Raw genomic sequence first — 21,561 nt, 5'->3', positions numbered from 1 at the left:
AATGCAACAGATTTCTGTATATTAATTTTGTATCCTATAACTTTACCAATTTTTTTATTATCGCATAGTTCTCTGATGGAATCTTTAGAATTATCTATATATAGTATCATGTAATCTGCAAATAATGAAAGTTTTAGTATGTACCTAAGTACATAAAGCAATCATTATCAGACATAAAGGGAGAAACTGAAAGTAGGTGCTCCTATGTTGGGTGTATTGATACTTACAATTGTTATCTTTTCTTGCAGATTGACTGGTTTACCATTATGTAATCTCCATCTTTGTCTCTTCTTAGTCATATTGTCTGATACAAGTATTGCTACCCCCATTTTTTTTTTTTTGCTTTCATTTGCATAGAAGATCTTTTTCTATCCCTTTACTTTAGTCTGTATGTGTCTTTAGGTCTGAAGTGAGTCTATCGTAGGTAGCATATAAATGATTTTTTAAAATCCATTCCTTTACCCTATGTCTTTTGAATGGAGCATTTAGATCATTTATATTTAAAGTAATTATAGATAGTTATGTATGCCCTACCTATATATAGGTAGGTATGTCCTTTCGTTGTTTTCTGATTGTTTTTGTATTTCTTCTTTGTTCCTTTCTTCCCTTGTGATTGATGACTTTCTGTAGTCTTATGCTTGGATTCCTCTCTCTTTCTTTTTTGTATTTATTATAGGCTTTTGTGTAGCGTGAGGTTCATTTATAACATCTTAAGTATATATCAGTCTGTATTAAGTTGTTGGTTAAGTTCAAACACATTCTAAAAGCACTACATTTTTACTCCCCCCCTCCATATTTTATATATATGATGTCATATTTTACATCTTTTTGTGAGTCTCTTAACTAATGCTTTAGATAAAATTAATTTCACTACTTTTGTCTTTTAGCCTTTGTACTAGCTTTATAAGCGATTGATCTACTACCTTTACTAGATGTTTGCTGTTATTCATGACATTTTTACCTTTCGTAATTTTCTTCTAATTATGTTTTTTTCTTTTCCTCTTAAAGAAGTCCTTTTAATATTTCTTGTAAGGCCAATCTAGTGGTGATGAAGTCTCCATTTTGTTTGCCTGAAAAACTATCTCCTCTTCAATTCTGAACGATAACCTTGCCAGATAGAGTATTCTTGGTTGCAGGCTTTTTTTTTTTCCTTTCAGCACTTTGAATATATCATGCCATTCCCTTCTGACTTGCAAAGGTTTTGCTGAACAATCAGCTGATAGCCATATGGGGTTTCCTTTATATATAACTAGTTGCTTTTTCTTGCTGCTTTTAGAATTCTCTCTTTAATCTTTGATGTTTTAATTATTATATGTCTTGGTGTAGATATCTTTGGGTTCACCTTGTTTGGGGGTTCTCTGTGATTCTTGAACCTGGATGTCTGTTTCTTTCCCCAGGTAGGAAAATTTTCATTTATTATTCCTTCAAATAAGTTTTCTGTTCCTTTTTCTCTCTAATCTCCTTCTATGACTCCTATAATGAAAATATTTGTTTACTTGATGTTGTCCCAGGGTTCCCTTAACTTGATGTTGTCCCATGAGGGTCCTCATGTTTAAATTATTTTTTATTTTTGTTGTACAGCTTAGATGATTTCTATTACTCTGTCTTTCAGAACACTGATCTCTTCTTCTGCATACTCCAATCAGCTGTTCATTCTCTATAGTGTATTTTTCATTTTAGTTATTATATTCTTCAACTATGATTGGTTCTTTTTTATATTTTCTATCTCATTACTGAAGTTCTCACTGAGTTCGTCTACTCTACTCAAGTCCAGTGACCAACTTTAGGACCATTATTTTGAACTCTTTATTAGGTAGATTGCTTATCTCCATTTTGTGTAGTTTTTTTTTCTTTTTTGAAGTTTTGTCTTCTTCTTTCATTTGGAACATATTGCTCTATCTCCTCATTTTGACGTTCTGTGTCTGTTTCTATGAATTACACAGAACAGCTATTTTTCCTAGTATTAAAGGAAAGGACTTGTGTAGGAACATCTCTGTGTGTGCCTGTCTGCTTTGGCTGGCTGGCTAGAGCTATAGTAGGCACTGAATGGGGATCTTAGGGCACTATGTACCAGGGCCACCCTAGTGGGATGGCTACAGCTGCAGTGGACTGGGGGTCCCAGAGCTCTCTACCAGAGGGCACATTGGTGGAGCAGCTGAAGCCAAAACAAGTCCTGGCTGGGGCTCCTGGGGTATTCTTCCAAGGGGGCACCCTGGCAAGATGATTTGAGCATAAGCAGGCATGGGCTACAGGGGCTTGAGATGCTCTGTCCGGGAGGCTCCCTGTCTGGATGGCAGGAGCTGAGGTGGGATGAGCGAGGTGGTCCTGGGGCACTCCAAGCAGGGGATGCCCTGGTGGGATGGATGGAGCGCAGGTGGGCATAGGCCAGGATGACTTAGTGCAATGAATGCTGGGAGAGGGTGCTAGCTGGGAGGTCCTCAGCTACTCCATGCATGGAGTGTCCTGGCAGGTCTTCTGGAGCTGAACTGGGTGCAGAACTTCAGTGTCCTAGTATGTGCTTCAATGGGGCCACTTTAGGAGTATGACTGGGGTTGATGTGGGCTGGGGGCCCAGAATTCATTGAGGTGGGCAGCTGGCTAAGGTGCCGGGATCTTGCTTCTGTCTGCACTATGAAAATGGAGAGGAAACAAACAATGACACTTGCTAGCAATTCTGACCCTGGAGAGCCATTCCAGCAGCTTCCTTGTCATTTATCAAATGCTGTAGGGCTGGTTCCTTTATATTCTAGTTTCCCTTTTAAACTTGAGCTTTTACTCTGTGCGCCAGGGTGGAGGAATCCTCTCCCAGTCCCTCAGTACTATCCCTCTCCACGCAGTTTACAGTATCAGGGGCAGGGTTCTCATGATTATCATGTCTCCATTTCACCTGCCATTCTCTATGTGGTACTTCTATCTTTTGTTGTGCAGAAGCTGTTCTGTCAGCTCTGAGTTTTTCTTCAGGAGGAATTGCTCTATATGTAGGTGTAGATTCAGTGTGTATGTGCAGGATATGAGTTCAGGGTCTTCCAACACCACCATTTTGGACTGGAACTCATTTTAATTTTTTTACATAGTTAAATCTATTGATATGATTAACATTCAACTGTATCTCTTGTTTTTTAAGGTTTGATTTGTTTTTACAGTTGTCTATTTAAATGACCTAGAATTTATTTTGTTGTACAATGCCAGGTAAGTTTCCACACTGATTTCTTTTCTTTTTTTTCTTGCAAAGAGAACATGGGCTGCCCCTTTGTTGAGAAATCATGAATGTTTACACTGATTCATGATTCCTCTTTTCATGTTAAATTATCTATACTAAGGTACATTTCTGTTTCATTGACCTAAGCATCTTTCCAACTATGTTTGTGCCAATACCTTCTGATTTCATTCATAATGTTTTGATATGTCAAGGAGATAATCTCTCATAATTTATATTTTCATTTAAAACATGTATTTTTAGGAAACATTTTGGAACTCTATATTATGCTATAATCACAAAACATCTTGAAAACAACACAGCTTGAAAACTAAACCCAATAGGTACTAACTAGTCTATCTTAGTAAGGCTAGGCAGATGTCTATTTGTTGAGTGCCAATGAGTCAAGTGATTCTAAAGTCCCTAATCATCTTTTTAAGAGTTTTCCTAGGTTCTTCATTTTCTTAAAGACTTAACAAGCCTCTTTCTCTGTCCACTAATCACTTTTTTCTGCTGAAATGACCACTTTTCTTCTGGATATAAGTGCAGATCAGCACTAAAGAAAAGAGATAAACCAATTCTTTAAGAGATTTTCTAATATGCTTATTCTCATTATTTTTGCCTTGTCAACATTTGAATTGGAATTAAATATACCATTTTGTAGGCTGTTGATAAAGTCTAGTACTTCAAGTTTTTAAGCCTTATTTTCTCATATATTTGATGTTTTACAAATTTGGCTTCCACCAGATATCACAGGCATTAAACTGTATCAACTTATTTAATTAATTAATTTATTTTTTAGTATTAATTTTATTCTATTTTCTGTATAACTTTAAGTACATAAAGGTTTATTTCCACAGGCCTCAGGAAATGGGTAAAAGTCACAGGATAATCTCTCTTCTCACCAAAAAAGTTGCATATTTTTGTTAGTGTCCTAGGAAGAAAAACTGTAATTTACGTTAGCAATGCTGTGCAAGATTCTTACACAAGACCTAAAACCAGGCTGTACTGGAGATTTTAGTCCTTTGTTCAGGTGCCTGGACAGAAACCAAAAGCAGTTGGGCATGACAGGGCAAAGGAGGCAGTGAAGATGGAGGGAAGGCATATAGCATGGAAGAAGGAATTCCAGATTCCTTGAAATGGTGTATTTTCCTTTTTTTGGTTTTATTTTTGTTTTTGTTTAATTCATATCTGTAGGAAGATGCTGGGCAGGGATCCCAGTGAAAGAAAGGGTCCAAGACTCCTTTAACTGGCCTGGGTGCAGGGCTCTCCCCAGCAGCTGATACAGGAGAACCTACTCTCTCAGGTTCAGGCAGACCCAGGATGGAATGCAGAATAAAAGGAATGCCTACAGGAATCAATTTTGCTTGGAATGCTAGATGGCCAAGCTTTAGCCTTTGGTCCAGTGCGCCTCCTGCATCAGTGAAATTTTTCAACAGTGAAAAATTAGTTTTGTTAGAAGAACCAGCTAGAATCACACCAGCCTCTGCTACCTTCGTTGCCTTGTTAGAAGATGAACTTATGTGGACATTCTGATCTTTTAATTCCTGGGGAATGCTTTATTCTTCCCAAAAGACTGTTTGTTGGTCAAATAACTCCCAAAGGCTGAAAGCTAAAACACACCAGTCCTGGTGTGCAGTTCCTGAAGAATGGGCTGGTGGTGTTGTTGAGCTGACATGGAAAAGCTGCACCTTCCTGCAAAAGATCAACTGACCTGCTCTCCTACCCAAATCTCAGCCTGAGGTATATTTCAGTGAAGACAGGTAGCTGTGCTTCTCAGAGCAAAGAAGCAGTTTAAGAGCAGAAAGGTAGAGGAAATCTAGAAAAGAACTGTCTTGATACAGATTTATCCAGAGGTGTGAGGGAGAGGGCAAAGAACCCAGTGGCACTTCTCTTATCCAGCAATTTCTGTCACTGTGGTGACCAACTTCTGCCCATTCCATAGGGCCTTGAACTGCTCAGGGACTGGGAATTCATTAAAGTCACCGCCTTCTGTAGGAATGAGGGCATTCATCTCAGAAGATTTGGCACTGACTATCTCGCAATCCAGGGAATTCTTGCTCAGGTAAACATGACAGCCATCTGTTTTGTTGATGGAAATGGCTGGCACTTTACCCATTACCTGAACTTTGCTCTAATATTGATTATCTCCAAAATGCCCACCACTTCATCGAACACCAGACCGAGTTTCTTACAGTTATCTACTGTAATGGAGTTACTTTTGCCCTTGATTTGCAATGTTGTATTGACACACTTGTATATGTAAGCCACCTGTTTCAGCTTTGTGTCATCAATCACCAGGTTGGAAACATTCTCCTGATTTTCCACTCTCCACTTCTTGCCTTCCAGTTCAAGTATAGCTGGCTCCTTCTTTGTGGTTGCTTTGTGGGATGGGCTGACTCCTGGTTTAGGTGCAGAGAATGGTTTGGGGCCACTTCGTACTGGACCACTCTGAGCCTTCAGGGCAGGGTTCTTGTGAGTCTTCATGTTATCAGATACATGTTTCAGGGCATGTGTGATGCTTTCCCCCTGATTAATCTGTACAAACAGTGCTGAGTGGGAAGCAGACTCATCTGAGCCAGAACTGGTGGGGACTGGTTGGGAAGGTGGGCCTGGTGGGGGAGGAGGAGGACCTGATTCAGCAGAAGGTCCAGATGGCAATCCGCTCAGTTATTTTGCCACAGGCCCTGTTTTGCTCCAGGCCAGTCCAGTGGTATGGGACTCCTTAATGTAAGCCAGTAGCTCTGTCCATATACTCAAGTAAGCTTTGACCCAGTCCACATGCTTCTTATTGACATCTTTGTATTCCTTGAGGACTCAGTTTGTATAAAACATGGCAGCATCATTCATTTCTTTCACATAGGGACCAGGCTTGGGTGCCACAGCCACCCAACCCAGGGCCTGGATACTTTCGCTGACAGCTAACAGGTGGTTGAACAACTTGCTGCCTTGGTTTTTCTCCCAGAAGGTTACCACCTCTTGGATCTGCTCTGAGATGGGTGCCAACAAATCAGAAAGCTTATTGCCTTCTGTCCGCTGACACTGAGAGGCTGTAACCAAGAGAACTCGCTCCAACTTCAGGTTTATGTGAACCATCTCCACATGTTTATGCACATCTCCCCCAATCTCTTTACTGATCTTCAGGCACTCTGCCACAGGACCGTTAAACAGTGAGTCAAATGCTTGCACATATGGAGTTGCTCCTTTTGGAGCATTGTCTCCATATCCACAGTGCATGTCAGAGGTATGGGATACTATCTCCAGGTGGCCCACTGCCCTCTCTAATCTTTCTACCAGATTTTGCACGCCAGTTATAATGTACCACCTCAGAGTTCAGCCTCACCTCCGGACTGTGATCAGCTGCTCTCTCAACTTACTTTATTCCAACAAAATTGTATACATCAGTCACTGTGCTAAAATGGATGTTTAGAAGCCACTCAATTACCTCTACTTAAAAATTAAATAGTTGTAGCCCTATTCTAATCTCAATGACATCATAATGTTCTTGAAACTAGAATCAGATCATGTTGTGTAATCTATATCTTTTATCACATGAAATAAATCCATGCAAAGAAAACAGAAACCCAGATTACTGTGATAGTTCATGTTGGGAGAAGAGGTGAAAAGCTATTTTAATGAGAATGGTAATGGAAAGCAATAATGTTAAAGTAGTTCAGAGGCTACTGTGACTATAGAGACACAACTCCCATTAAATGTAATTGGAGTTAAGCACATGTAATGATAGCAAAATAGACCCTAAATGTCTTTCCAATTGGAAAATAAGGAAATGTGTTCCAGGAAATGAGTTTTTGTGTGGAAAATACAGTATTCTAATTGATATGCACAAATAATTTTCATATTGATATTGCTCATAATATGGTATTGGTATTTTTCCTATGTTTAGGGATAGATTTGCAAGAGGTAACATCTGTGCAAAGAATATGTTTCCTTTTCTTAATGCTCAGCATTCATTATGTTATTACAGGAAAAGTCTTGATAGTTGCAAGGATTTATTAATTCAGTAGCTTGTTATCAGCATGAAATTCTGCTGTGCTAGGGGAAAAACAAATTATATTTTACAAAACTGCAGTAGTGAGATTAAATCACTTTTCTATATTTCACTTTCTTCTTATCCTCCCTGCCAGGTAGTAACTCTATTCTATATCTCTATTATGAACCTCATATTTTGCAAACTATCAAGTCTTATAGTAAAATAAAGGTACATTATCAAACTCAATTATAGCAACTTTAGAAAGATTGAAACATGTGATAAAAGTAAAACCACAGAGTACAATATTATTTCAAGGCATTAAAAATTTAATCCATATTAAGCTACAAATGTAGAAAATATGCAATACTTACCTTTACCTATCATAAAAATGATATTTTCATAACATATAACCAACCTCTTGGGATTTTAAATGACCAGCATTTACATAATTGATAACTTGAGTATCTCAAAGGATTTTGCAAAAATGTAGCTCAGAAGAAAAATTAGTATATTGTTTAGTATTTCAAATGTCATAGTCATTGCTATTGATTATCTTTGGACTCAATGTCAAACCTAGTGAATAGATTTTTTTTTTTAAATGTCCTTGTTTTTCTACATTAGCCATGCATTATATTTGTTTCTTTACTAGGAAATGCAATTGGGCTTTAAGACAAATTTTCTCTCTGTGAGGTTGAAAGTCTGATAATGATGACTGCATATCTGGAAAATATGAGAAAAGGCAACAAATAAAAATATGAAGTATTATAAAAATAGTTGGAATAATTCCCAAGTAAGTAATATATGTGAAACTTACATTGAATAACATACCAATAGAAACCACACAAACTATAACAGAACTTCTCAGGTATCTTTCACAGTGGATTACACATAGCAATTTATCAAAAGCTATCTGTTGATTAAGTACCATCCAATCTTTAGCAATGAATCAGACACTGACCCTTCGGTTCACCTTCTTCTATACTGCTCAGCGCACAGAGAATATAATTTGCCATTAATATAAAGAAAGGAAAGGAAACACTTTCTCCCTGCCTCCCTCTTCCCTTTCTTCTTTCCTTCCTTCCATCCACCCATAAATTTTTACTGCATAAACTATCTGCAAGGTACCATAATAAACACCTATATAAGTTATTAGGAGGGAATGATAAATGTACAAACAACTATAGCATAAACCATGTGTTTCTTATAGCATCTATTACAGTTTTAAGTATGATGGCAGCTAAGAGCAGAGCAAAGTCATAATCCTTTGAGTGCAGGAGTTGGGGGCCTGAGAAAACTTCATCCCAATTAGGCCTTAAAATATAGGTGGAATCTTAACAAAAAGAAATAGAATGAGAGCTGTTCATTTTTGATTATAAAAAAATGAGTTCTAGCTCCTTATATTGCTGACTATTTACCAAATTTTTCCTGTTTGGGGGGCATGAAAAGCAATGGATGTATAAAGGAAGAATCAGAATGTCTATACATATTTAATATTTTTTTGAGGAAAAGGAGGAAAATAATAAAAGGACATACAATAAATTAGCCAGATTTGTGTGATAGCTTTTTCCATAAACATGTGATTTTAATTTTAATATTAAAAAATAATCCTGGATGGTTTACAAAGACAGCAGTTCTGTTTAAAACAAAACAAAACATGATAAATTGTGGTTTATATACACAATGGAGTACTACGTGGCAATGAGAAAGAATGAAATATGGCCTTTTGTAGCAACATGGATGGAACTGGAGAGTGTTATGCTAAGTGAAATAAGCCATACAGAGAAAGACAGATACCATATGGTTTCACTCTTATGTGGATCCTGAGAAACTTAACAGAAACCCATGGGGGAGGGGAAGGAAAAAAAAAAAAAGAGGTTAGAGTGGAAGAGAGCCAAAGCATAAGAGACTCTTAAAAACTGAGAACAAACTGAGAGTTGATGGGGGGTGGGAGAAAGGGGAGGTGGGTGATGTGTATTGAAGAGGGCATCTTTTGGGATGAGCACTGGGTGTTGTATGGAAACCAATTTGACAATTAACTTCATATATTGGGAAAAAAAGAAAAAATAAAAACCAAACCAAAACAAAACAAAACAATACAAAAACCAGGAAAAAAAATCACACAGCAGAAATGGGGCTCTCTGGAATCATCTGGTTAGGTTCTGTTATTGAAGTGTAGATAGCACTATCAAGAGTGGCAGAAGAAGAACTGATTAAGGCATACACAGATTGCAGTGACCTCGGCCAAGAGTATTTGGCAAGGATGAGAGCTTGAGAAACCATTTGGGTTGGTGCAAATAAACTAGCTTTTAAATGACAATGCAATACAGGGTCAATTCATTCCTACCATCTGTCATCTCTGTGACTTTCTACTCCATGTGTGACATAGATCCCTATGACTAAGATTATTAGGCATCAGTCACTTCTCTAACATTGATTACATGATGGACAATATTCTGTCATTTTCTGTGGTAGTTGTTTTTTATCTGCCTGAGCTCTGTTGCTAATACGCTGACCTAGAATATACTTACTTGTCATCTGCTTTTGTTTCTGAATCACTCTAAGATTACATATCTACTCCTTTTGTTTTTAACACGTACAACCTATCTGTTGCATCTGCCACTACCTACTTCTTGCTGATGATGGAAGTTTTAGAGTAGTCAGCCCAACTCTACAACTTTAGTAGGCCTAGGTACTCTGAGGTTATATCAGCTCACTGGCTTCTGTATAAGGCAGGAATGGCAGGCTTACTCTTGCATGATGCTTCTATTTCACAAGGGATCAGATTATAGAAATATGCCACTGGTTATGACCTTGGGAAGAGAAGATATTAATCTTTAATTTGTGGGCCTATAAACAGGTGCTTCCCATTAGTTGTGTTTCCCATGTTAGCGTATGCTTAATTACTTAATCAGTTGTATGGAGAAAGGCAACCTGTATGGTTAACATCACAGACACTTTAGCAGATGCTAGTGCCATTATTTCAAATTACAAACTGCCCCTTAAGGTAGAAGCCAGTCAGCAGTTGTTTTAAATATGAACAATTAGGACAGAATTAAAACACAGTTTATTAATGTCATATCTGTAACTGACAGAAGCTCCTATGTAATTTTAGTTTCTAAGACAATCTATGCACAACCTGAGTCAAGGTAGAACGTATACATAAGTAAAAATGGCTACTAATTAGCAACTTAATTCTCATATAAGAATTCTCAAAGAATCTTTCCTGATTTTTAAGTCTACTGGAATAAAGAAAGTCCTTCCGTTATCAGACAAATGTATAAATAGGGATAGCTGTATATCCGTGTTCTTTGCAACATGGTTTAAACTAGTGAAAAGCACAAATAGCCCATTTGTTCATCATGAAATTAGATAAAGGATGGAACCCACATACATAAGGATACACTGCACACACATACACTCCAGCCATTGTAAATTATCATATAGATCTATAAGTACTTGACAGAAGAGGTTCACATTATAAAGTGGAAAAGGTTGGGTGCCTGGGTGGCTCAGTCAGTTAAGCATCCGACTTCAGCTCAGGGTCGTGATCTAGTGGTTCATGAGTTCAAGCCCCACATCGGGCCATCGGGCTCTGTGCTGACAGCTGGGAGCCTGGAGACTGCTTCAGATTCTGTGTCTCCCTCTCTCTCTGCCCCTCCCCTGCTTGTGTGCTCTCTCTCTCTCTCTAAAAAATAAATAAATATTTAAGATATAAGGGGCGCCTGACTGGCTCAGTCAGTTAAGTGTCTGACTTCAGCTCAGATCATGATCTCACAGTTTGTGAGTTTGAGCCCCGCATTGGGTTCTGTGCTGACAGCTCAGAGCCTGCAGCCTGCTTCAGATTCTGTGTGTGTGTGTATGTCTCTCTCTCTGCCCCTCCCCTGCTCATTCTCTCTCTCTCAAAGATAAATCAACATTTTAAAAAAGTGGAAAAGGCAATTATAAGAGTATATCATATTCTTATTTTTGAAAAAAAAATGACAACTTTTAGAAGTTTAGAAGAATATATAGCAATAAAAACAGTGGCTATCTTTGAATGGTTGGATCATGATTTTTTATTTTTGTAAGTATTTTTCCATATAAATTTGGAATTTTTGGCATTGATAATGATTAGATTGGCAAATAAGGGACACAACCTATGTAGGGTTCAAAATTTTCAGGCTTCGGATCAAAAGCACATGCTGTTCTCAATTTAAAAAGCAATCTAGGGGAGGGGGGTTGGAAGATGGCAGCGTAGGAGGATGCTGGGCTCACCGCGCGTCCTGCTGATCACTTAGATTCCACCTACACCTGCCTAAATAACCAAGAAAACCACCAGAGGATTAGCAGAACGGAGTCTCCAGAGCCAAGCACAGACGAGAGGCCCACAGAAGAGGGTAGGAAGGGCGGCAAGGCATTGCACGCTCCACGGACTGGTGGGAGGGAGCCAGGGTGGAGGGGCAGCCTGCCGGCCAAGCAGAGCCCCCGAGTCTGGCTTGCAAAAGCGAAGGGGCCGGACCAAGTGTGTTCCGACAGCAAGCGTGACTTAGTGTCTGGGAGGTCATAAGTTAACAGCTCTGCTAGGAAAGCGCGAAGGCTGGAGGACAAAAGGAGGGAGACTTGCTTAGCCCCCGGACGACAGAGCTCAGCTTGGCGGGGAACAAAGGCGCTAGCCAGTGCCATCTCCCTCGCCCATCCCCCAGCCAAAATCCCAAAGGGAACCAGTTCCTGCCAGGGAACTTGTTCGATCCGCGCAAACACCCAAGTCTGTACTTCTTCGGAGCCAAACCTCCGGCAGCGGATCTGACTCCCTCCTGCTGCCACAGGGCCCCTCCTGAAGTGGATCACCTAAGGAGAAGCAAGCTAAGCCTGCCCCTCCTACCCCCGTGCACCTTGCCTACCCACCACAGCTAATACGCCAGATCCCCAGCACCACAAGCCTGGCAGTGTGCAAGTAGCTCAGATAGGCCACGCCACCCCACAGTGAATCCCGCCCCTAGGAGAGGGGAAGAGAAGGCACACACCAGTCTGACTGTGGCCCCAGTGGTGGGCTGGGGGCAGACATCAGGTCTGACTGCGGCCCCGCCCACCAACTCGTTATACACCACAGCACAGGGGAAGTGCCCTGCAGGTCCTCACCACTCCAGGGACTATCCAAAATGAGCAAACGGAAGAATTCCCCTCAGAAGAATCTCCAGGAAATAACAACAGCTAATGAACTGATCAAAAAGGATTTAAATAATATAACAGAAAGTGAATTTACAATAATAGTCATAAAATTAATTGCTGGGCTTGAAAACAGTATACAGGACAGCAGAGAATCTCTTGCTACAGAGATCAAGGGACTAAGGAACAGTCACGAGGAGCTGAAAAACGCTTTAAACGAAATGCAAAACAAAATGGAAACCACGACGGCTCGGATTGAAGAGGCAGAGGAGAGAATAGGTGAACTAGAAGATAAAGTTATGGAAAAAGAGGAAGCTGAGAGAAAGAGAGATAAAAAAATCCAGGAGTATGAGGGGAAAATTAGAGAACTAAGTGATACACTAAAAAGAAATAATATACGCATAATTGGTATCCCAGAGGAGGAAGAGAGAGGGAAAGGTACTGAAGGGGTACTTGAAGAAATTATAGCTGAGAACTTCCCTGAACTGGGAAGGAAAAAGGCATTGAAATCCAAGAGGCACAGAGAACTCCCTTCAGATGTAACTTGAATCGATCTTCTGCACGACATATCATAGTGAAACTGGCAAAATACAAGGGTAAAGAGAAAATTCTGAAAGCAGCAAGAATAAAAGTGCCCTCATATATAAAGGGAGACCTATAAGACTCGTGACTGATCTCTCCTTTGAAACGTGGCAGCCAGAAAGGCTTGGCACGAGATCTTCAGTGTGCTAAACAGAAAAAATATGCAGCTGAGAATCCTTTATCCAGCAAGTCTGTCATTTAGAATAGAAGGAGAGATAAAGGTCTTCCCAAACAAAAACTGAAGGAATTTGTCACCACGAAACCAGCCCTACAAGAGATCCTAAGGGGGATCCTGTGAGACAAAGTACCAGAGACATAAAACATACAGATATCACAATGACTCTAAACCCGTATCTTTGTATTACACTGAATGTAAATGGATTAAATGCGCCAACCAAAAGACATAGGCTATCAGAATGGATTAAAAACAAGACCCATCTATATGCTGTCTACAAGAGACTCATTTTAGACCTGAGGACACCTTTAGATTGAGAGTGAGGGGATGGAGAACTGTTTATCATGCTACTGGAAGCCAAAAGAAAGCTGGAGTAGCCATACTTATATCAGACAAACTAGACTTTAAATTAAAGGCTGTCACAAGTGATGAAGAAGGGCATTATATAATAATTACAGGGTCTATCCATCAGGAAGAGCTAACAAGTATAAATGTCTATGCGCTGAATACCGGAGCCCCCAAATATATAAAACAATTACTCATAAACATAAGCAACCTTATTGATAAGAATGTGGTAATTGCAGGGGACTTTAACACTCCACTTGCAGAAATGGATAGATCATCTAGACACACGGTCAATAAAGAAACAAGGGCCCTGAATGGTACATTAGATCAGATGGACTTGACAGATATATTTAGAACTCTGCATCCCAAAGCAACAGAAAATACTTTCTTCTCAAGTGCACATGGAACATTCTCCAAGATAGATCATATACTGGGTCACAAAACAGCCCTTCATAAGTTTACAAGAATTGAAATTATACCATGCATACTTTCAGACCACAATGCTATGAAGCTTGAAATCAACCACAGGAAAAAGTCTGGAAAACCTCCAAAAGCATGGAGGTTAAAGAACACCCTACTAAAGAATGAGTGGGTCAACCAGGCAATTAGAGAAGAAATTAAAAAATATATGGAAACAAACGAAAATGAAAATACAACAATCCAAATGCTTTGGCACACAGCAAAGGCAGTCCTGAGAGGAAAATACATTGCAATCCAGGCCTATCTCAAGAAACAAGAAAAATCCCAAATACAAAATCTAACAGCACACCTAAAGGAAAGAGAAGCAGAACAGCAAAAACACCCCAAACCCAGCAGAAGAAGAGAAATAATAAACATCAGAGCAGAAATAAACAATATAGAATCTAAAAAAAAAAAAAACACTCTAGAGCAGATCAATGAAACCAAGAGTTGTTTTCCTGAAAAAATAAACAAAATTGATAAACCTCTAGCCAGGCTTCTCAAAAAGAAAAGGGAGAGGACCCAAATAGATAAAATCACAAATGAAAATGGAATTATTACAACCAATCCCTCCGAAATACAAGCAATTATCAGGGAATACTATGAAAAACTATGTGCCAAGAAACTGGACAACCTGGAAGCAATGGACAAATTCCTAAGCACCCTACACTTCCAAAACTCAAACAGGAATAAATAGAAAACTTGAACACACCCATTACCAGCGAAGAAATTGAATCAGTTATCAAAAATCTCCCAACAAATATGAGTCCAGCACCAGATGCCTTCCCTGGGGAATTCTACCACACATGTAAAGTAAAGATAATACTTATCCTTCTCAAGCTGTTCCCAAAAATAGAAAGTAAAGGAAAACTTCCAGACTCAATGAAGCCAGCATTCCTTTGATTCCCAAACAAGACAGAGACCCAGCAAAAAAAGAGAACTATAGGCCAATATCCCTGATGAATGTGGATGCAAAAATTCTCAACAAGAGATACTAGCAAATTGAATTCAATACTAGCAAATTGAATTCAACAGCATATAAAAAGAATTATTCACCATGATCAAGTGGGATTCATTCCTGGGATGCAGGGCTGGTTACATATTTGTAAATCAATCAATGTGATGCATCACATTAACAAAAGAAAAGAACCATATGTTCCTGTCAATCGATGCAGAAAAAGCATTTGACAAAATTCAGCATCCTTTCTTAATAAAAACCCTCGAGAAAGACAGGATGGAAGGAACATACATAAACATCATAAAAGCTATTTATGAAAAGCCCACAGATAATATCCTCAATGGGGAAAAGCTGAGAGCTTTCCCCCTGAGATAAGGAACATGACAGGGATGTCCACTCTCACTGCTGTTGTTTAACATAATGTTGGAAGTTCATCAGCAATCAGACAACAAAAGGAAATCAAAGGCATCAAAATTGGCAAAGATGAAGTAAAGCTTTCACATTTTGCAGATGACATGATATTATACATGGAAAATCTGAGACTCCACCAAAAGTCTGCTAGAACTAATACATGAATTCAGCAAAGTCGGAGGATACAAAATCAATGTACAGAAATCAGTTGCATTCTTATACACTAATAGTGACGCAGCAGGAAGACAAATAAAGAATCCCATTCACAATTGCACAAAGAATCATAAAATACCTAGGAATAAACCTAACCAAAGATGTAAAAGATCTGTATGCTGAAAACTATAGAAAGCTTACGAAGGAAATTGAAGAAGATATAAAGAAATGGAAAGACATTCCCTGCTCATGGAATGGAAGAATAAATATTGTCAAAATGTCAATACTACCCAAAGCTATCTACACATTCAATGCAATCCCAATCAAAATTGCACCAGCATTCTTCCCAAAGCTAGAACAAGCAATCCTAAAATTTGTATGGAACCACAAAAGACCCTGAATAGCCAAAGTAATTTTGAAGAAGACCAAAGCAGGAGGCATCACAAACCCAGACTTTAGCCTCTACTCCAAAGCTGTAATCATCAAGACAGCATGGTATTGGCACAAAAACAGACACATAGACCAATGGAATAACATAGAGACTCCAAAATTGCACCCACAAAAGTATGGCCAATTAATCTTTGACAGTGCAGGAAAGAATATCCAATGGAAAAAAGACAGTATCTTTAACGAATGATGTTGGGAGAACTGGACAGCAACAGGCAGAAGAATGAAACTATACCACTTTCTTACATTATTTACAAAGATAAACTCAAAATGGATAAAGGACCTGAATGTAAGGCAGGAAACTATGAAAATCCTAGAGGAGAAAGCAGGAAAAAACCTCTCTGACCTCAGCTGTAGCAATTTCTTACTTGACACATCTCCAAAGGCAAGGGAATTAAAAGCAAAAAGGAACTGTTGGGACCTCATGAAGATAAGAAGCTTCTGCACTGCCAAGGAAACAATCAATAAAACTAAAAGGCAACTGACGGAATGGGAAAAGATATTTACAAATGACATATCAGATAAAGGGCTAGTATCCAAAATCTATAAAGAACTCACCAAACTCAACACTTGAAAAAGAAATAATCCAGTGAAGAAATGGGCAGAAGACATGAATAGACACTTCTCTGAAGAAGACTTCCAGATGGCCAACAGGCACATGAAAACATGCTCAACGTCACTCATCAGGGAAATACAAATCAAAACCAAACTGAGATATCACCTCATACTGGTCAGAGTGGCTAAAATGAACAAATCAGGAGACCATAGATGCTGGAGAGGATGTGGAGAAACGGGAACCCTCTTGCACTGTTGGTGGGAATGCAAATTGGTGCAGCCGCTCTGGAAAGCAGTGTGGAGGTTCCTCAGAAAATTCAAAATAGACCTACCCTATGACCCAGCAATAGCACCGCTAGGAATTTATCCAAGGGATATAGGAGTACTGATGCATAGGGGCACTTGTACCCCAATGTTTATAGCAGCACTCTCAACAATAGCCAAATTGTGGAAAGAGCCTAAATGTCCATCAACTGATGAATGGATAAAGAAATTGTGGGAAGTTAGTTCCGGAAGATGGCGGCGTAGGAGGACGCTGGGCTCACCGCGCGTCCTGCTGATCACTTAGATTCCACCTACACCTGCCTAAAGAACCCAGAAAACCGCCAGAGGATTAGCAGAACGGAGTCTCCAGAGCCAAGCGCAGACGAGAGGCCCACGGAAGAGGGTAGGAAGGGCGGCGAGGCGGTGCATGCTCCACGGACGGGCGGGAGGGAGCTGGGGCGGAGGGGCGGCTCGCCGGCCAAGCAGAGCCCCCGAGTCGGGCTGGCAAAAGCGGAGGGGCCGGACGGACTGTGTTCTGACAGCAAGCGCGACTTAGCGTCTGGGAGGTCAGAAGTTAACAGCTCTGCTCAGAAAGCGGGAAGGCTGGAGGACAAAGGGAGGGAGAGCTGCTGAGCCCCCGGACGGCAGAGCTCAGCTTGGCGGGGAACAAAGGCGCTCGCCAGCGCCATCTCCCCCGCCCATCCCCCAGCCAAAATCCCAAAGAGAACCGGTTCCTGCCAGGGAACTTGCTCGCTCCGCGCAAACACCCAACTCTGTGCTTCTGCGGAGCCAAACCTCCGGCAGCGGATCTGACTCCCTCCCACTGCCACAGGGCCCCTCCTGAAGTGGATCACCTAAGGAGAAGCGAGCTAAGCCTGCCCCTCCCGCCCCCGTGCACCTTGCCTACCCACCCCAGCTAATACGCCAGCTCCCCAGCACCACAAGCCTGGCAGTGTGCAAGTAGACCAGACGGGCCACACCACCCCACAGTGAATCCCGCCCCTAGGAGAGGGGAAGAGAAGGCACACACCAGTCTGACTGTGGCCCCAGCGGTGGGCTGGGGGCAGACATCAGGTCGGACTGCGGCCCCGCCCACCAACTCCAGTTATACACCACAGCACGGGGGAAGTGCCCTGCGGGTCCTCACCACTCCAGGGACTGTCCAAAATGACCAAACGGAAGAATTCCCCTCAGAAGAATCTCCAGGAAATAACAACAGCTAATGAACTGATCAAAAAGGATTTAAATAATATAACAGAAAGTGAATTTAGAATAATAGTCATAAAATTAATCGCTGGGCTTGAAAACAGTATACAGGACAGCAGAGAATCTCTTGCTACAGAGATCAAGGGACTAAGGCACAGTCACGAGGAGCTGAAAAACGCTTTAAACGAAATGCAAAACAAAATGGAAACCACGACGGCTCGGATTGAAGAGGCAGAGGAGAGAATAGGTGAACTAGAAGATAAAGTTATGGAGAAAGAGGAAGCTGAAAGAAAGAGAGATAAAAAAATCCAGGAGTATGAGGGGAAAATTAGAGAACTAAGTGATACACTAAAAAGAAATAATATACGCATAATTGGTATCCCAGAGGAGGAAGAGAGAGGGAAAGGTGCTGAAGGGGTCCTTGAAGAAATTATAGCTGAGAACTTCCCTGAACTGGGGAAGGAAAAAGGCATTGAAATCCAAGAGGCACAGAGAACTCCCTTCAGACGTAACTTGAATCGATCTTCTGCACGACATATCATAGTGAAACTGGCAAAATACAAGGATAAAGAGAAAATTCTGAAAGCAGCAAGAGATAAACGTGCCCTCACATATAAAGGGAGACCTATAAGACTCGTGACTGATCTCTCCTTTGAAACTTGGCAGGCCAGAAAGGCTTGGCACGATATCTTCAGTGTGCTAAACAGAAAAAATATGCAGCCGAGAATCCTTTATCCAGCAAGTCTGTCATTTAGAATAGAAGGAGAGATAAAGGTCTTCCCAAACAAACAAAAACTGAAGGAATTTGTCACCACGAAACCAGCCCTACAAGAGATCCTAAGGGGGATCCTGTGAGACAAAGTACCAGAGACATCACTACAAGCATAAAACATACAGACATCACAATGACTCTAAACCCGTATCTTTCTATAATAACACTGAATGTAAATGGATTAAATGCGCCAACCAAAAGACATAGGGTATCAGAATGGATAAAAAAACAAGACCCATCTATTTGCTGTCTACAAGAGACTCATTTTAGATCTGAGGACACCTTTAGATTGAGAGTGAGGAGATGGAGAACTATTTATCATGCTACTGGAAGCCAAAAGAAAGCTGGAGTAGCCATACTTATATCAGACAAACTAGACTTTAAATTAAAGGCTGTAACAAGAGATGAAGAAGGGCATTATATAATAATTACAGGGTCTATCCATCAGGAAGAGCTAACAATTATAAATGTCTATGCGCCAAATACCGGAGCCCCCAGATATATAAAACAGTTACTCATAAACATAAGCAACCTTATTGATAAGAATGTGGTCATTGCAGGGGACTTTAACACACCACTTACAGAAATGGATAGATCATCTAGACACACAGTCAATAAAGAAACAAGGGCCCTGAATGATACATTGGATCAGATGGACTTGACAGATATATTTAGAACTCTGCATCCCAAAGCAACAGAATATACTTTCTTCTCGAGTTCACATGGAACATTCTCCAAGATAGATCATATACTGGGTCACAAAACAGCCCTTCATAAGTTTACAAGAATTGAAATTATACCATGCATACTTTCAGACCACAATGCTATGAAGCTTGAAATCAACCACAGGAAAAAGTCTGGAAAACCTCCAAAAGCATGGAGGTTAAAGAACACCCTACTAACGAATGAGTGGGTCAACCAGGCAATTAGAGAAGAAATTAAAAAATATATGGAAACAAACGAAAATGAAAATACAACAATCCAAACGCTTTGGGACGCAGCGAAGGCAGTCCTGAGAGGAAAATACATTGCAATCCAGGCCTATCTCAAGAAACAAGAAAAATCCCAAATACAAAATCTAACAGCACACCTAAAGGAAATAGAAGCAGAACAGCAAAGGCAGCCTAAACCCAGCAGAAGAAGAGAAATAATAAACATCAGAGCAGAAATAAACAATATAGAATCTAAAAAAACTGTAGAGCAGATCAACGAAACCAAGAGTTGGTTTTTTGAAAAAATAAACAAAATTGACAAACCTCTAGCCAGGCTTCTCAAAAAGAAAAGGGAGATGACCCAAATAGATAAAATCATGAATGAAAATGGAATGATTACAACCAATCCCTCAGAGATACAAACAATTATCAGGGAATACTATGAAAAATTATATGCCAACAAATTGGACAACCTGGAAGAAATGGACAAATTCCTAAACACCCACACTCTTCCAAAACTCAATCAGGAGGAAATAGAAAGCTTGAACAGACCCATAACCAGCGAAGAAATTGAATCGGTTATCAAAAATCTCCCAACAAATAAGAGTCCAGGACCAGATGGCTTCCCAGGGGAGTTCTACCAGACGTTTAAAGCAGAGATAATACCTATCCTTCTCAAGCTATTCCAAGAAATAGAAAGGGAAGGAAAACTTCCAGACTCATTCTATGAAGCCAGTATTACTTTGATTCCTAAACCAGACAGAGACCCAGTAAAAAAAAAGAGAACTACAGGCCAATATCCCTGATGAATATGGATGCAAAAATTCTCAATAAGATACTAGCAAATCGAATTCAACAGCATATAAAAAGAATTATTCACCATGATCAAGTGGGATTCATTCCTGGGATGCAGGGCTGGTTCAACATTCGCAAATCGATCAACGTGATACATCACATTAACAAAAAAAAAGAGAAGAACCATATGATCCTGTCAATCGATGCAGAAAAGGCCTTTGACAAAATCCAGCACCCTTTCTTAATAAAAACCCTTGAGAAAGTCGGGATAGAAGGAACATACTTAAAGATCATAAAAGCCATTTATGAAAAGCCCACAGCTAACATCATCCTCAATGGGGAAAAACTGAGAGCTTTTTCCCTGAGATCAGGAACACGACAGGGATGCCCACTCTCACCGCTGCTGTTTAATATAGTGCTGGAAGTTCTAGCATCAGCAATCAGACAACAAAAGGAAATCAAAGGCATCCAAATTGGCAAAGATGAAGTCAAGCTTTCGCTTTTTGCAGATGACATGATATTATACATGGAAAATCCGATAGACTCCACCAAAAGTCTGCTAGAACTGATACATGAATTCAGCAAAGTTGCCGGATACAAAATCAATGTACAGAAATCAGTTGCATTCTTATACACTAACAAGGAAGCAACAGAAAGACAAATAAAGAAACTGATCCCATTCACAATTGCACCAAGAAGCATAAAATACCTAGGAATAAATCTAACCAAAGATGTAAAAGATCTGTATGCTGAAAACTATAGAAAGCTTATGCAGGTAATTGAAGAAGATATAAAGAAATGGAAAGACATTCCCTGCTCATGGATTGGAAGAATAAATATTGTGAAAATGTCAATACTACCCAAAGCTATCTACACATTCAATGCAATCCCAATCAAAATTGCACCAGCATTCTTCTCGAAACTAGAACAAGCAATCCTAAAATTCATATGGAACCACAAAAGGCCCCGAATAGCCAAAGTAATTTTGAAGAAGAAGACCAAAGCAGGAGGCATCACAATCCCAGACTTTAGCCTCTACTACAAAGCTGTCATCATCAAGACAGCATGGTATTGGCATAAAAACAGACACATAGACCAATGGAATCGAATAGAAACCCCAGAACTAGACCCACAAACGTATGGCCAACTCATTTTTGACAAAGCAGGAAAGAACAT

The 21,561-nt window shown here is 40.0% G+C and overlaps 3 protein-coding genes across 5 annotated transcripts in view; all 3 read right to left on the bottom strand.

Annotated features, from left to right (window-relative positions):
- DIAPH2 (diaphanous related formin 2) overlaps nt 1-21,561 on the bottom strand; it is a 988,177-nt gene that overhangs the window by 10,251 nt on the left and 956,365 nt on the right. The gene's annotated exons all lie outside the window — the stretch shown is intronic.
- LOC131503161 (adenylyl cyclase-associated protein 1-like) lies at nt 5,041-6,167 on the bottom strand. The gene has a single exon (XM_058714646.1). The coding sequence runs from the start codon at nt 5,680-5,682 to the stop codon at nt 5,314-5,316; it is 369 nt and encodes a 122-aa protein (XP_058570629.1). The 5' UTR covers nt 5,683-6,167; the 3' UTR covers nt 5,041-5,313.
- On the bottom strand, nt 5,431-6,447 carry LOC131503160 (adenylyl cyclase-associated protein 1-like). The gene has a single exon (XM_058714644.1). The coding sequence runs from the start codon at nt 6,430-6,432 to the stop codon at nt 6,013-6,015; it is 420 nt and encodes a 139-aa protein (XP_058570627.1). The 5' UTR covers nt 6,433-6,447; the 3' UTR covers nt 5,431-6,012.

This window comes from Neofelis nebulosa, chromosome X, assembly GCF_028018385.1.
Source record: "Neofelis nebulosa isolate mNeoNeb1 chromosome X, mNeoNeb1.pri, whole genome shotgun sequence".
Classification (NCBI taxonomy): domain Eukaryota; kingdom Metazoa; phylum Chordata; class Mammalia; order Carnivora; family Felidae; genus Neofelis; species Neofelis nebulosa.
The sequence above is the reverse complement of the archived record's forward strand: the minus strand, read 5'-3'. Positions and strand labels throughout refer to the sequence as shown.

Coding starts and splice junctions, on each gene's coding strand:
- LOC131503161 (XM_058714646.1), bottom strand. CDS start 5,682: ATGAAGACTCACAAGAACCCTGCCCTGAAGGCTCAGAGTGGTCCAGTA.
- LOC131503160 (XM_058714644.1), bottom strand. CDS start 6,432: ATGCACTGTGGATATGGAGACAATGCTCCAAAAGGAGCAACTCCATAT.